Genomic DNA, 12,949 nt, shown 5'->3' with positions numbered 1-12,949 from the left:
TGGCAGCATCCTGCTCCTGGAGGGCTCGCGTGGTCCGGATTTCTCCGGAGCGCAGGGCCACCCCGAAAAGCCTGGGATCGGTTGCCTGCATTAAATGGTAGGAGAGCCATGCATTTCGTCCAGAGTCAAGGTCCACCGCTGTGATCTTCGTTATTAAGGCCTGGGGGCTGGTAGAGCGAGGAATCCTGAGCTGGACTATTGAGTCCTTCCCGGTCAAAGGGAACTGGATCCCTGGGGCGTTGTCATTTTGGTCTGTGACGAAGACGTGGACCACTGTCCTGCTGCTGAGAGCTGGAGAGCCGCCATCTGAGACTTCCACCTGGAACTGGAAATAAGTGGTTTGTTCGTAATCAAAAGGCAACTTCGCGGAAACCTGCCCACTTGTTGGGTTTATGGAGATGTATGCGGAGGGATCCGTAGCTGGACCTTTCCCCGGGCTGCTCAGAACAGAATAGGAAAGGCGCGAGTTCTGGTCCAAATCAGGATCGGTTGCGGACACCGTGACCAATATTTCCCCCACCTGGTTGTTCTCCTTCAGGACGACGTCATAGGAAGCTCTCTCGAACTGTGGCGTGTTGTCATTGATGTCTGCAACCGTGATGGAGAGAACTGTGTATCGGGAGAGAGAGGGGATTCCCAGGTCAGAGGCGGAGATGGTGACATTGTACTGGAAGACGCTCTCGCGGTCCAGCTCCTGGCTGGTGAGCAGGGAATACTGGTGCTCAAAGTCTTTCCGAAGTTTGAAGGGAAGGCTTCTCGGCAGATGGCACTGGACCTTCCCATGCTCCCCGGAGTCTCTGTCTTTCACGTGTATCACAGCGACCACAGTCCCAGGAGGGGCATCTTCACTCAGGAAGCTGGAGAAGGAGGTGAGGACCACCTCCGGAGGATTGTCATTCACATCCGTGACCTCTACAGTGACGCTGCAATGCTCCTCCATCGTGGGAGAGCCCATATCCTTGGCCTCAACTTCAATCTCGTAGACAGACGCTTCTTCAAAATCTAGATTCCCTTGAACTCGGATTTCTCCCGTTTGATAGTCTATTGAAAATATCCTGCGCAAGGCATCCGAGTTGTGGCTGCCCAGAGAATAGCGTACTTCTCCGTTAGGCCCTTCGTCCATGTCTGTGGCATTCAGTTTAATTACTAGCGTGCCTGAGGGAGAGTTTTCCACCAAACGAGCTTGGTAGGAGGATTTATCGAACACTGGGTGGTTATCATTGGCGTCTAGAACCTGGACAGCAATTCGTGTTTTGCTGGACCTGGGGGGAGAGCCGCCATCCTCAGCTGTCAGAACCAAATGGTGGACAGCTCTGTGCTCCCTGTCTAACGCTCTTTCCAGCACCAGCTCCGGGAATTTGCTGCCATCTGTACGTGCCTTCACGTTGAGATTGAAATTCTCATTGGCGCTGAGGTGGTAGGTCTGCAAAGCGTTAGAGCCCACGTCCAGGTCCTGCGCCTGATGGATAGGAAAGCGGGCGCCCAGAGAGGCCAATTCGTAGATCTGTAAAGTGATCTCGCTGCTCGGGAATGCAGGAGGATTATCATTTATATCCAATATTTCCACTTCAATGCGGTAGAACTCCACTGGATTCTCAATAGCGAGTTTGAGATGCAAGAAGCAACGCAAATTCTGCCCGCAGAGCCGCTCTCTGTCGATTCTGTCATTGACCACTATAATCCCAGTGTTCACATTCACAGAGAAATATTGGGAATCAGAATCAGAAAGAACCTGCAGATTAGCAGCCGCGAGTTTTGCCACATCTGTCCCTAGATCCTTAGCAATATTTCCCACAAAGGCACCTCGAGTCAGTTCCTCTGGGATAGCGTAACGGATCTGGGCGGAAGAGCTATGCAAAAACAAACAGAGAGAAAAGAAAGGCAGGAGTCCCAGGGACCAGGCAGACTTTCCTGCTCCTAGCATCTTACTAAAATCCACAGTAAGAAGCTATGCACAGCAAAGAAAGCGTGTCTGCTTAAACTGCTGGACGATGAATTGTGGATCTGTAATAAAGTATCAGAGAGAGAGGGGTCTGCGCTCACTGTTTATCTCTCTCATTCATTGTTTTGGGCACCTATTGAAAGAGAAAGATACAGCTCTGGCGGGGAAGGGGAGGGGTACACGCTGATCTCCAGTATTAGCCTCTTATTCATTGGCTAAGAGTGTCTTCTCGTTTATCCAATCACTAGCCTCCTTACCGGGACAGCAACACAAGCACCAATCCATGGGCGGAAGTGGCTGCTGTGTAACAAAGGTCCGTGGAATCTGCAATTTTTAACCTAGAGACACTAGGCAAACAGCAGACAATGACGAACAAAGCGAACTCTTTGTGATTTAAGCATGAGTGTCAGCAACAAAGCTTGCAGACGTGTGATCCGGATTACCTGTTTGCAAAACAGAAGCATTTTCTTGAAAACACACACTGATATTTTGCATGAACTGAAACCCTTTAAATTAGGTTCAGAGATAGGTTCAGCCGGTCTCATTTGGAATTGAAAGTTAGTTAAATAAGAACAAATAATCAATTTCCTTTCCTCTCGTTTCCCCTCCCTTCCCTTCCCTTATTAGAGCTTCCAGATTCATCTCATGTAATTAATTGCTTGCACACTTCCTGTCATAACCAAGTTATAAACTTGTCATTGTTTAAGGCACAGTCCAGTGAACTAAATTCCTGATTTCCTGAATCACAAACTAATGAACAACTCATTGTGTGAGCACGAGTGTGTCTGGAATACCTGCCTTACACGCAACATCTGGAGTGTTATTTTACATAAACCAAACAAAAGAAACCCTTGGTGCCTGAGCGTACTTCATGATGGTGATACATTTTCACAGTTCATCCCTAGACACAAATCCCATGTGCTGCTCTGTCCTCAGTCACATAGGCAACACGCTTCAAGACACCCGTGTCATTTGTGAGGAATGAAGGGCAAAAGTGCCATCTCACCTGACCGGATTCATTCGATGTATTTGTACCAGATAAGAAAGTGTCAGTTTCCATCGCTAGGGCACTGGGCGGGGGACAACTCATAGGTCTCATAAAAGTGAAGTCACTTCTGTCTGAGCCTGGAGAAAAGCAGGTCCTATAGCACTGGCTCTGAGAGTCTGTGGACCTGAGTGTCACCTCCATGTATTTCAACGTGCCATCCGTGTTCAGCTGAAGCTTTGGGCTGGAGTGTTTGAAAATGTCCCTAGAGGGTGAGTTGCTCAGGCAGCAGCAAGAGTGTCTGTCTCCTTTCCTGAGGCACTTTGCAGACAGTACGATGAAAGTAACAAGAGACACCATGCTTACTGCCACCAGCGCAATAATTAAATAGAGAGTCAGGTCGGGCTTTTCTTTGGGGTTTGTTAGGAAATCGCGAGATTTGGAGTTTTCCTCCGACGCTTTGTCTTCTAAGGAAACCATAAGGGTGACTGTGCAGGACAAAGCTGGGTCCCCGTTGTCCTTGACTAGCACAACGATTTTCTGCGCGGCCAGGTCTGTGTCTTGGAAGCCCCGGGCGGTCCGGATTTCTCCTGTGTAAGGAGCCACCCGGAACAAGGAGGGGTCTGTAGACTGTGGCAGCAGCGAATAGGAGAGCCAGGCGTTATGGCCAGAATCTGCGTCCACTGCTGTGACTTTGGTGACCAGGTAGCCAGCGGGAACAGACTGGGGTATCCTTTGGGGCGCTGCGACCGGTCTGCCAGTCACCGGGTGCAAAATGACCGGGGCGTTATCGTTCTGATCCAGAATAAAGACGTAGACGGTAACATTGGAGCTGTGAGGAGGAGACCCCGAGTCCTGCACAGCCACGGGGATTTGTAGTACCTGAAGCAACTCGAAGTCAAAAGTGCGCTGCGCGTAAACATTGCCATTGTCCGGGTTAATGTGAACGAAGGAAGAGGCAGGCGCATCCTCGATCTCACTTCCCGCTATAGAGTAAGTGAGGCGGGAATTTTCTCCCTCGTCGGGATCGGAAGCCGACACGGTGCAGAGCAAGGAGCCCGGGGGGCTGTTCTCGCTCAGGAAGGCGTTGTAGGAAGTCTGAGAAAAGCTAGGGGGGTTGTCATTGACGTCCGAAATGTTCAGAAGTATTGTGGTCTCGGTGGTCAGAGAAGGTGATCCTTCGTCTCTGGCAGTCAGCTCAATGGTGTATTGAGAGACCGATTCTCTGTCCAGTTTGTCGCGGGTGATCAGCGCATAGTGGTTTTCAAATGATTTAATTTTGAATGGCAGGTTTGATCCTATTCCTAAACTTACTTCCCCATTGGCACCCGAATCTCGGTCTCGCACATTGAAAAGCCCCACCACGGTCTCCAAGGGGGTATTTTCTGGCACTGGGTTCACCAAGGAGGTCAGCAGGACCTCTGGGGAATTGTCATTGACGTCTTCTACTTCCACCTGGAGAACGCAGTGGCCTTCCATTTCCGGGAAGCCCCTGTCTCGGGCTCTTAAGTGGATTTCATAGAAACCCGCTTCTTCGAAATCCACAGCTCCCTGAACGCGGACGGCGCCAGTGGGGGGATCCAAATCAAACAACTTCCGGACGGAGTCGGAAGTGTGAACTGCAAAGGAGTACTGTACTTCTCCGCTGGGGCCCTCGTCAGGATCAGTAGCATTGAGTTGAATAAGCAGAGTGCCCACAGGGGTGTTTTCCGGCAAGCTGACCTTGTAGACAGACTGGTCGAACACAGGTGCATTGTCATTGATATCCACAACAACCACGGTTATCTGCGCAGTGCCTGACCTGGCCGGATTTCCCCCGTCAATGGCGGTCAGTACCAGATGGTGTTCTCGCTTATCCTCTCGGTCCAGGGCTTGCTCTAGCACCAGCTCAGGGAAGAGTTTGCCGTCCTTAAGCTTCTTCACGTCCAGTGAGAAGTATGGGCTGGGGCTGAGCCGGTAGGAGCTGACAGTGTTGGTCCCCACATCCGGGTCCTGGGCACTCTCCAGAGGGAAGCGCGCAGCCACGGTGGCGGACTCCGCTATCCTCACCGTGCGCTGGGCAATGGGAAAGGTGGGCGAATTGTCATTCAGGTCCAGAATCTCAACCTCCAGGCGGAAAAGTTCAAGGGGGGTTTCTATAACGACCTGCACCGGCAGCACACACCCCGCGCTGGCTCCGCACAGGCTCTCTCTGTCTATCTTTTCATTCACCAGCAGAGTGCCGCTGGCCAGGCTCACCGCAAAGTACCGTCTGCTCTCCGCCGAGCCCAAGCGCAGCCTGCGACCCAAAAGATCCGCCACCTTTAAGCTTAGATCTTGAGCCACGTTCCCCACCACTGTTCCCAGCTCCGACTCCTCCACCACTGAATAGCGAATCTGCCCAGAGACCCAGCCCCAGCCGCACAGGGAAAGCAAACTCAGTACTTGCCATTTCCAAGCGGGTTGCCCAGGGCTTCTGGGCTCCATTTCTGAGCTATCCTCCCCCTAGAAAGAGTCTTTGTCCTGTCCCGGCACACGGGAGGCACCGGGGTCTGGATACGAGCTTCTAAAATCCCCGGTATTCCCCTCCACAGCTGATAGAACGGCGCCCGGGTTTGCCTTGCTGCAGCAGCGATTGTTAGTCACTGAGTGGAGGGGGTGGGTTGGGGGAGGGGAGCTGAATCATAGCCAAAAGGGGAGGGGGATAGAGAGAGGAAGAGCAGATCCCCACAGCCTAGATCAGCACCTCATTGGATGACAGCTCCATCCGCTCTCAGCCAATGACAACGCCTCCTAAACATTTAAAGCTACAGAGACAAGCGCCGCAAGCCAGCGTCAGGAGGACTAACTCCCCCAGAATTACATTTCACAAGCGTTAGTCAGTGGTTATGGCAGCTAAATTTAGCAGCTCAGATTTTTGTTCTCAAGGAAACAGCACGTCGTGGAAGCATACAACGTACAAATCCTCATTATTTTGCTTTGGCAACCACAATCTGACTTCAGATGTCACCCATCTCATCTCAACAAAGGACAAATCCTCAGCTGTGATGAATGCAGAACCCTGATCTCTGTATACAATGTTTTCATACGCTATGAAAAGTTATTTGTTAAAGCCCGATGAACCCTCCACATCAAACATTTCACTGGTCTGGCGAAATATCCCCAATATTATTTTGAAGCCTCAGGGTAACCAGATAGATCAGAGCACTTTCTAAACACCTAGCCACTGCCACCTTTCAACACAAGACTTAGAAATCTGTCAGGGCCTTCCAACACAACTGCGATAATTTACCCGCCAAGAGAGTAGAATGTTCACATTTACCACACTATTTTGAGGCCCTGCAGTGTATTTCAAGAGGCTCACAATCCATTGTACACTTTTTAAAAGCTACTGTACAAAGACAACAGTACAATTACTACTGCTGTGGAGGCTGAGAGAAATACCTCGCCGTCCTCGCCAAGGACTCCAATATTAATCCCTCACTCAAAACCAAAGTGAATAGATGTTTTTCCAAATCACAAGTCATCTGAAATAAAGCAATTAACCAACATGTTAAGGACATCACAAGAAGACATTAACTCAAACCCCAAATATGTAATTGTCTCTCACTTCTCACCTCACTGGGATCGCTGAGGTTATTGCTGGCCAGAAGACTGTTTGGGCTGTTGATGTCCGGTTGACTATCGGGTTTTGCAAACAGGAGACTAGTCCCCTCTGATAATAGAGTCTGACCAAGCCTTTAGAGAGGACATCGAGAAAGAAAATCTCCCCCAAAGACAGTGGGAAACTCCAGTTTCTCGTCCACGCTCTGAAGACGTCTATCAAAGTGTCTCCTCCCCTGCAGGGTATTTCCTCCCTTTGGATAAGTAGTCCAAGCTGTATCGGAGTTTCTGGCTCTCGCATTTCTAAGGCACTTCACGGCTAAAAATAGCAAGCCATGGCAGAGAGGACTGAGATTAATGTCCGAGCAATGATGAGGTACACTGTCAGGTGGGGAAGCCCATCCTGTTCCAGGTTAGACTTCCTGAAGTCTGCTGAGCTCCGGTTAGGGTCCTGCTCTATGTTCATGATCACAGTGGTCGTGGTAGACATGGGTGCCTCCCCAGCGTCTTCGACCACAAGGACAATCTTCTGCGTGGGGGAGTCTTGTTCAAGGAGAGCTCGGGTAGTTCTGATCTCCCCAGTGTATGGGCAAACTTTGAAGAGGCTTGGGTCTGTGGCTCGCTGCAGTTTGTAGGAGAGCCCTGAGTTTCGCCCCGAGTCTACGTCCACAGCTGTCACTTTGGTCACCAAGTGTCCCGCCTACGAAGGGAAAGGGACGGATTGCTGGGCCAGGAACCCCTTCTGAGCCACAGGATAGATAATCAGAGGAGCGTTATCGTTCTGGCCTAGGATGAAGATGGAGACAGTCACGTTGGTGCTGAGAGGCGGTGACCCGCCGTCTCTGGCTTGTATCTGCACAGCTATCTGTTTGATTTGCTCCTGATCGAAAGAGGAGCTGCTGTAGATGGTCCCGTTTTCGGAGCCGACATAGACATAGGAGGAAACGGGCACCCCCTGCACGGTACTATCCACGATGGACTAGGACAGCTGGGAGTTCTGGCCCAGATCGGGATCAAAGGCGGACACGGAGCAGATGGGAACGCCCAAAGCATTATTCTCAGGCACCTCCGCTTGGTAGGCAGGCTGGGAAAAGCGGGGTGGATTATCGTTCAGGTCCGATATGTTTATCAGGAGGCTGCTTTGGCTGGAAAGTGGCGGCGATCCAGAATCTGTAGCTGTAATCACAATCTTATACTCCGATACCTCCTCCCGATCCAGCAGGCCGCTGGTGACCAAGGAGTAGTGGCTCCTGAAGGACGGTACGATCTGGAAGGGGATGTCTGCCGGGAGCTGCAGCTGAACCTCTCCGTTTTCCTTGGAGTCTCCATCACTTATACTGAGAAGAGCCACCGCCGTCCCCGCTGGCGCGTCCTCTCGAACCGCTGCTGAGAACGACGTGAACCTAATGCGAGGGGCGTTGTAGTCGACATCCGTTATCTCCACCAAGACGCTGCAATGGGCGTCCATGGAGGGAGAGCCCTGGTCTTTGGCTCTCACATCGACCTCGTACACTGTGCCATCTTCATAGTCCACATTTCCCAGGACTCTTACCTCTCCGGTCCTGTCCTGGATGCTAAACAACCGCCGAATTTTCTGGCGAGCGTGGCTGCTGAAGGAATAGGTGATCTCTCCATTTGTCCCCTCGTCCTGGTCGGTGGCATTTAATTTAATCACCACAGTCCCCTATGGCGCATTTTCCAGCAGGATTACTTTGTACACGGGCTGATCAAAGACGGACGAGTTGTAGTTGGCCTCAATAACAGACGACAATCTCAGCAGTTTCGGATTTAGCAGGAAGCCCACTATCCAGGGCTGTGAGCACCAGCCGGAGCTGCTCCTGCTGCTCTGTCTAGTGCCTTCTCCAGAACCAGCTCGGGGTGTTTGCTGCAGTCTTTAGGATTCTTCACATTCAAGGTGAAACATCCAGGAGGGCTCAGCCGGTAGGTGCTGACGGAGTTGGCTCCAAAGTCCAAATCTTCTGCACGCTCCAGAGGGAACCGCGCGCCTGGCGCTGAGGACTCGGCAATCTCCAAGCGGGTGAGGCTAGTAAGGAACGCCGGAGTTTTGTCGTTCACATCCAGAATCTCCACTTCCACGCGGTGGGAGCCCAGCGGGTTGGCCAGCAGGAGCTCCCGGTACAGCAGACAGCGCGGGCTAGAGCCGCTCTCGGTCTATCCACTCCTCCACCACCAAGATACAGCTCTGCGCCTCTGCTCTGAAGTGCCTCTGAGCCAAGCCGGGCAGGATCTGCAGCTGTCGGGAGGCCACGCGGGCAGCATCCAGACCCAGGTCCCTAGCCACATCCCCAACAAAGGCTCCCGGGACCAACTCCTCCGGGATGGAGTAACGGATCTGTGCCGCCTGCCCCCCACGCAGCAGCGGGAAGTAAACCAGAAGGAAAGCGTCTATTTGCCATTGTAGGAACCCCCTGCTCCCCACCGCTGAGCTCATGACGCAACCCAAGCAGGGGGAAACCTCCTTGCCTTTCCCGGAGCTCTCTCCGCTCCGGCACAGCCAAGGAGGCCACTGGGTGGGAGCAGTGAGGGGGAGTTTCAGACCCCGCAGGCGAGCAGAGCGGCGCAGCGCCAGCGTCTCTGCTTTGTTTCCCGGCAGAGCAGCAAAAAGCCGCACTGTGGCTCGCCTGGAGGAAGGGGGTGGGACAGTCCCACTGTCAGTCAGAGGAGACTCGATCACCACCGCAACTGCAACATCAGATTGGTAGAAGAGAATCACCCACGCTCCGCCTATAGGCAGTGAGGGGAAATGCTTAAAGGGCCAGCACTGGTAAGAGCGATAGGAGGCAATTTACCAACAGCCAACAATTGCACTCTGCAGCGGAAGAACTGAACTGTAAGTAATAACTCACCGAAAGCTTGTAAAGCGTTTAAACTTAGTCACGGGTATCCGTTTGTTCCAAAGGCCAAATTTACCATTCACAGTCTGGGGAATTGCACATTTCGTGCAGACCGGTAAATAAACAAGCGAACACTAACATTAGTGATATAAATTATTACCAAATTAAACTTTATTCCTCTTACTTGTGATCATTCTTAGTTCGTTTAAACGCTATGTGAAGATCGCGCACAGAGTATTCTGCTAAACCCTTGTAGAGGATGCAGCTGGATAGAATGGGAAGGAGTGATAACCGTTTTTTACTGTTCTCCTTTAATCCCCGGTTGGGAGCTAGGCTCATCCACACGCTCTGAGCCACATGCCCCAGGAGTTCTATCATCTCTCCCTGCAGCTGAGGGGTTCGGCCACCCTCACCTAGCTCAAAAGTGCTTCTCACCTCTTTGGTCGGGCTCAAGTCTGTTGATTGGTAGATTGGGTTGGAAACGTCCACCGCTGGAGATTTATTGAAAAATTTCAACAACATGAAGCTTTTGCTCCTGGAGGCTGAAGAAACAAAGGATCCGTAGTAGTGAGTCTGGGACTTGTGGGCATTTCCCCCTACGTCAATGAATTTAATTGGCTCTTCAGCGCCAAGTTGTGTGCGGAGAATTCCACTGCAGTGTTTGATTTCCTCCCGCCTTGTCAGTGAAGTCCAGGAGAGGAGAACAGAGGCGCTGCCGCAGAGACTGGTCTCCCAGGTCTCTGGCCTGCACCTGGAGCTGGAGAGTTTGCGTTTGCTCGCGGTCAGAGGAGCGGAGGGGGGTGGACGCTGCTGGTCTGGGAGTTGATGGAAACGTAGGAGCAGATGGGCGCTTCCTGTGGCTGGGTCTCCACCAGGGAGTAGGCACTGAGCGAGTTCTGGCCTGAGTTTGGGTGCGTCGTGGACGCAGGGAACCCCAGGGCGCCGGGGCCGGCGTTCTCCTTCACAAGCACCTCGGAGGCAGATTCCGGGACCGCGGGCGGATTGTGGTTCACAGGGGAAAGATTTAGCGCCAAGGCTCTTTCGGCGGAAGGAGGAGGCTTCAGTGACTGTAACTGCGTAGCCGGAACACGCCTCCCTGGCCTGGGAGCTGCAGTGACCAAGGAGAACTGGTTTCTCAAGGAGGATCTCAGTCTGAAGGGCAGGTGCTCAGCGATGCGGATAGTCACTTCTCCATAATCCCAGAATCCAGATCTTTGGCGTTGTTGAGCGCTGCCACAGCCCCCAGCTCGGCGCTCTCGGGGATGGAGCCCAGCACCAGGGACAGTCTGATCCCCGGAGCGTTATCACTGACGTCCTAGATGTCTGCTGTAACGCTGCAGCGCCCTTCCATGGCAGGCGACCCCCATCTTTCCTTTGATGTCAAATTCCTAAAGTATACCGGTTTCCAAATCCAGCCTGCCCAGCAGTGTGACCTCTCTGCTTTTCGGTGCACGGCAAACAGTTGTTAAAACACGCTGGGAAGCTTGGCTGCTGAGTGAACAGGTGATGTGACCCTGTGTCAATGGCGTTGAGTTGCAGCACAAGGGTGCAGGTGGTGCTCTCCAGCAGGCTGACCCTTTAGGCAGACTGATCAAGGAGCGGCGCATGGTCACTGGCGTCCAGAGCAGAGACCCTGAGCTTTCCTAGCCCCGATCGTGGCGCTTTGCTAGCCCGGTTCCGTTCAGAGCTGTTATACCAAGTGATATCGACTTGTTTCTCTCTGTCCAAAGCCCTTCCCAGCAGCAGCTCTGGCACGAGACTCCAATAGCTGCTCATCTTCACTTTCAGAGCAAAGTGATCCTTGGGGCTTTGCAGCCGATGACGGAATTACCGCCGTCGTCAGGATCCCCTGCTTTCTCCAGTGGGATCCGTTGTCCCGGGGACACTGACTCCCTATTCCTAAATCCAATTCTCTTTTCAGAAAGCTGGGAGGATTGTCCTTAACCTCAGCGATCTCCACCTCTGCTCGGTACATTTCCAAGGGAATTTCAATCATGAACTCTTAACTGCATAACGCAGCTAGACCTCAGACCACAAAGCGCTCCCCGGTCAATTGGATCCTTTATAAGCAGAGCCCCGCTTCCCAGATCCACTCGAAAACGCTGCCTGTTCGCCTCACCAGAGACCTGCAGCATGCGAGCCGAGCCGCCAAGGAATCAATATCCCTCATCGAATCTGTTGCTATATTCCTCACAAAGGCACGATGCTGGGATCCCTCTGGGACGAATATCGAATCTGCCCAGAGATTAAATCCAAATGGCAAAAAAGAAAAAAGAGAGAAACGACTTAGCCTTTTTCCATTTATTGCCCTGGCTTCCATCGCCCATTTCCACGGTTGGCTACTGGATGCACAAGCTGGTCTGGCTGAGGGTGCAGATCCTTAATAATGATAACGGAAAAATCTAACCTGCAGCAGCCAGCGCGAGGTTTCTCTCCCTGCTTCTGCTTTCTCTGCCTTTGCTTGGCCAGCGCTGGAAGGGTGACGCTGTACTTTCTGGGGTAGTAGAGTTGATTTCACTCTCATTTCAGCACCTCATTGGCAGACAGCGCCACAAGGACTCAGCCAATAACCACAGCAGAGACGCTCTTAAAGCTACAAGGTCAATTTTTCATTGCTTTTACATATGTAATATTTCCTGCTCCCTGCCTTCAAGACTACAAAATACTGTATTTCCCACCCTATCATTTTCAACACTTTTGTGTTCTTGTGTAGAAACATATGTGCATTAATGTATATGTCTCATAAATTACATATAACACCCGTCACAGAAACGGTAGGCTCTTCTCAGTTCAGGGATTTACCACATTGTTTTATTTCTCATGATCAAACAATTCTAGGGAACTGAAAGCTCCTATGTTATTCTGACCGCACAAGGGTTAATTAGTAAGAACAACGAAAATAATCAACAACACTCAAACTTCTGCCAATTTGTTGCTTACTGAGGTGCAAAATGAATACCATTTCAAGTATTTAAAAAACCCAAAGCAGGTGGATTTAATTCTTGACTTCTCGTCCAAACCAGAGTCTATAGCAAAACCTATCCAACTCATTCAAATGCTGAAAATAACTGAAATATATAATCACGGCCTATTATATACCCAGAGGACAGTCAAGGCAAATGTTATACCCCGATCTATTTAAGGGGGAAATAAAATGGCATGGAAAATGAGAAAGACAATGAAATATTATACCACAATCATATAGTCACTGCATTTGTTATTACGTGTTAAAATACAATCACAGAGTGCGTTAGTATGAAATGGTTGGTATTTAGTGTTCTTGAAAGTCCATTCTCTGACCATTATAATAGCTTAAAATTTAAAAAAGGTAAGAGCCCATGATATGGCACTAATTTCTTACATAACCAGTAACTGCACCAAGAGCAAGTTCCTAGGGACCGTATTTGTTTTCAGAGTCATATTTTTCAGATGAAATCATCATACAAAATTATAATAGCCTAATCAATATAATAACAAGTGCAATTAATTCAGAAATAATGAAGATGTAATACTACACCATGGCAATGAGATGTTGTTCTAAAGTATAGGAGCCAATAGTTTCTTTCTCTGACTCTGAGGCACCTC

The 12,949-nt window shown here is 50.8% G+C and overlaps 1 protein-coding gene across 25 annotated transcripts in view; it reads right to left on the bottom strand.

The window, feature by feature from the left end:
* The window catches only part of LOC144929056 (protocadherin gamma-C5-like), a 373,601-nt gene that overhangs the window by 33,729 nt on the left and 326,923 nt on the right, over window positions 1–12,949 (bottom strand). The window contains exon 1 of one of the 25 annotated variants that reach the window (XM_073356115.1): window positions 2,949–5,542. The exons of the other annotated variants lie outside the window; for them this stretch is intronic. Coding sequence (XP_073212216.1) covers window positions 2,949–5,393 — 2,445 coding nt within the window. The 5' untranslated portion in view covers window positions 5,394–5,542. Of the gene's footprint in view, window positions 1–2,948; window positions 5,543–12,949 lie in introns of those variants that run through there. 25 annotated transcript variants of the gene reach the window in all.

This window comes from Lepidochelys kempii, chromosome 8 (assembly GCF_965140285.1).
Source record: "Lepidochelys kempii isolate rLepKem1 chromosome 8, rLepKem1.hap1, whole genome shotgun sequence".
NCBI lineage: Eukaryota > Metazoa > Chordata > Testudines > Cheloniidae > Lepidochelys > Lepidochelys kempii.
The sequence above is the reverse complement of the archived record's forward strand: the minus strand, read 5'-3'. Positions and strand labels throughout refer to the sequence as shown.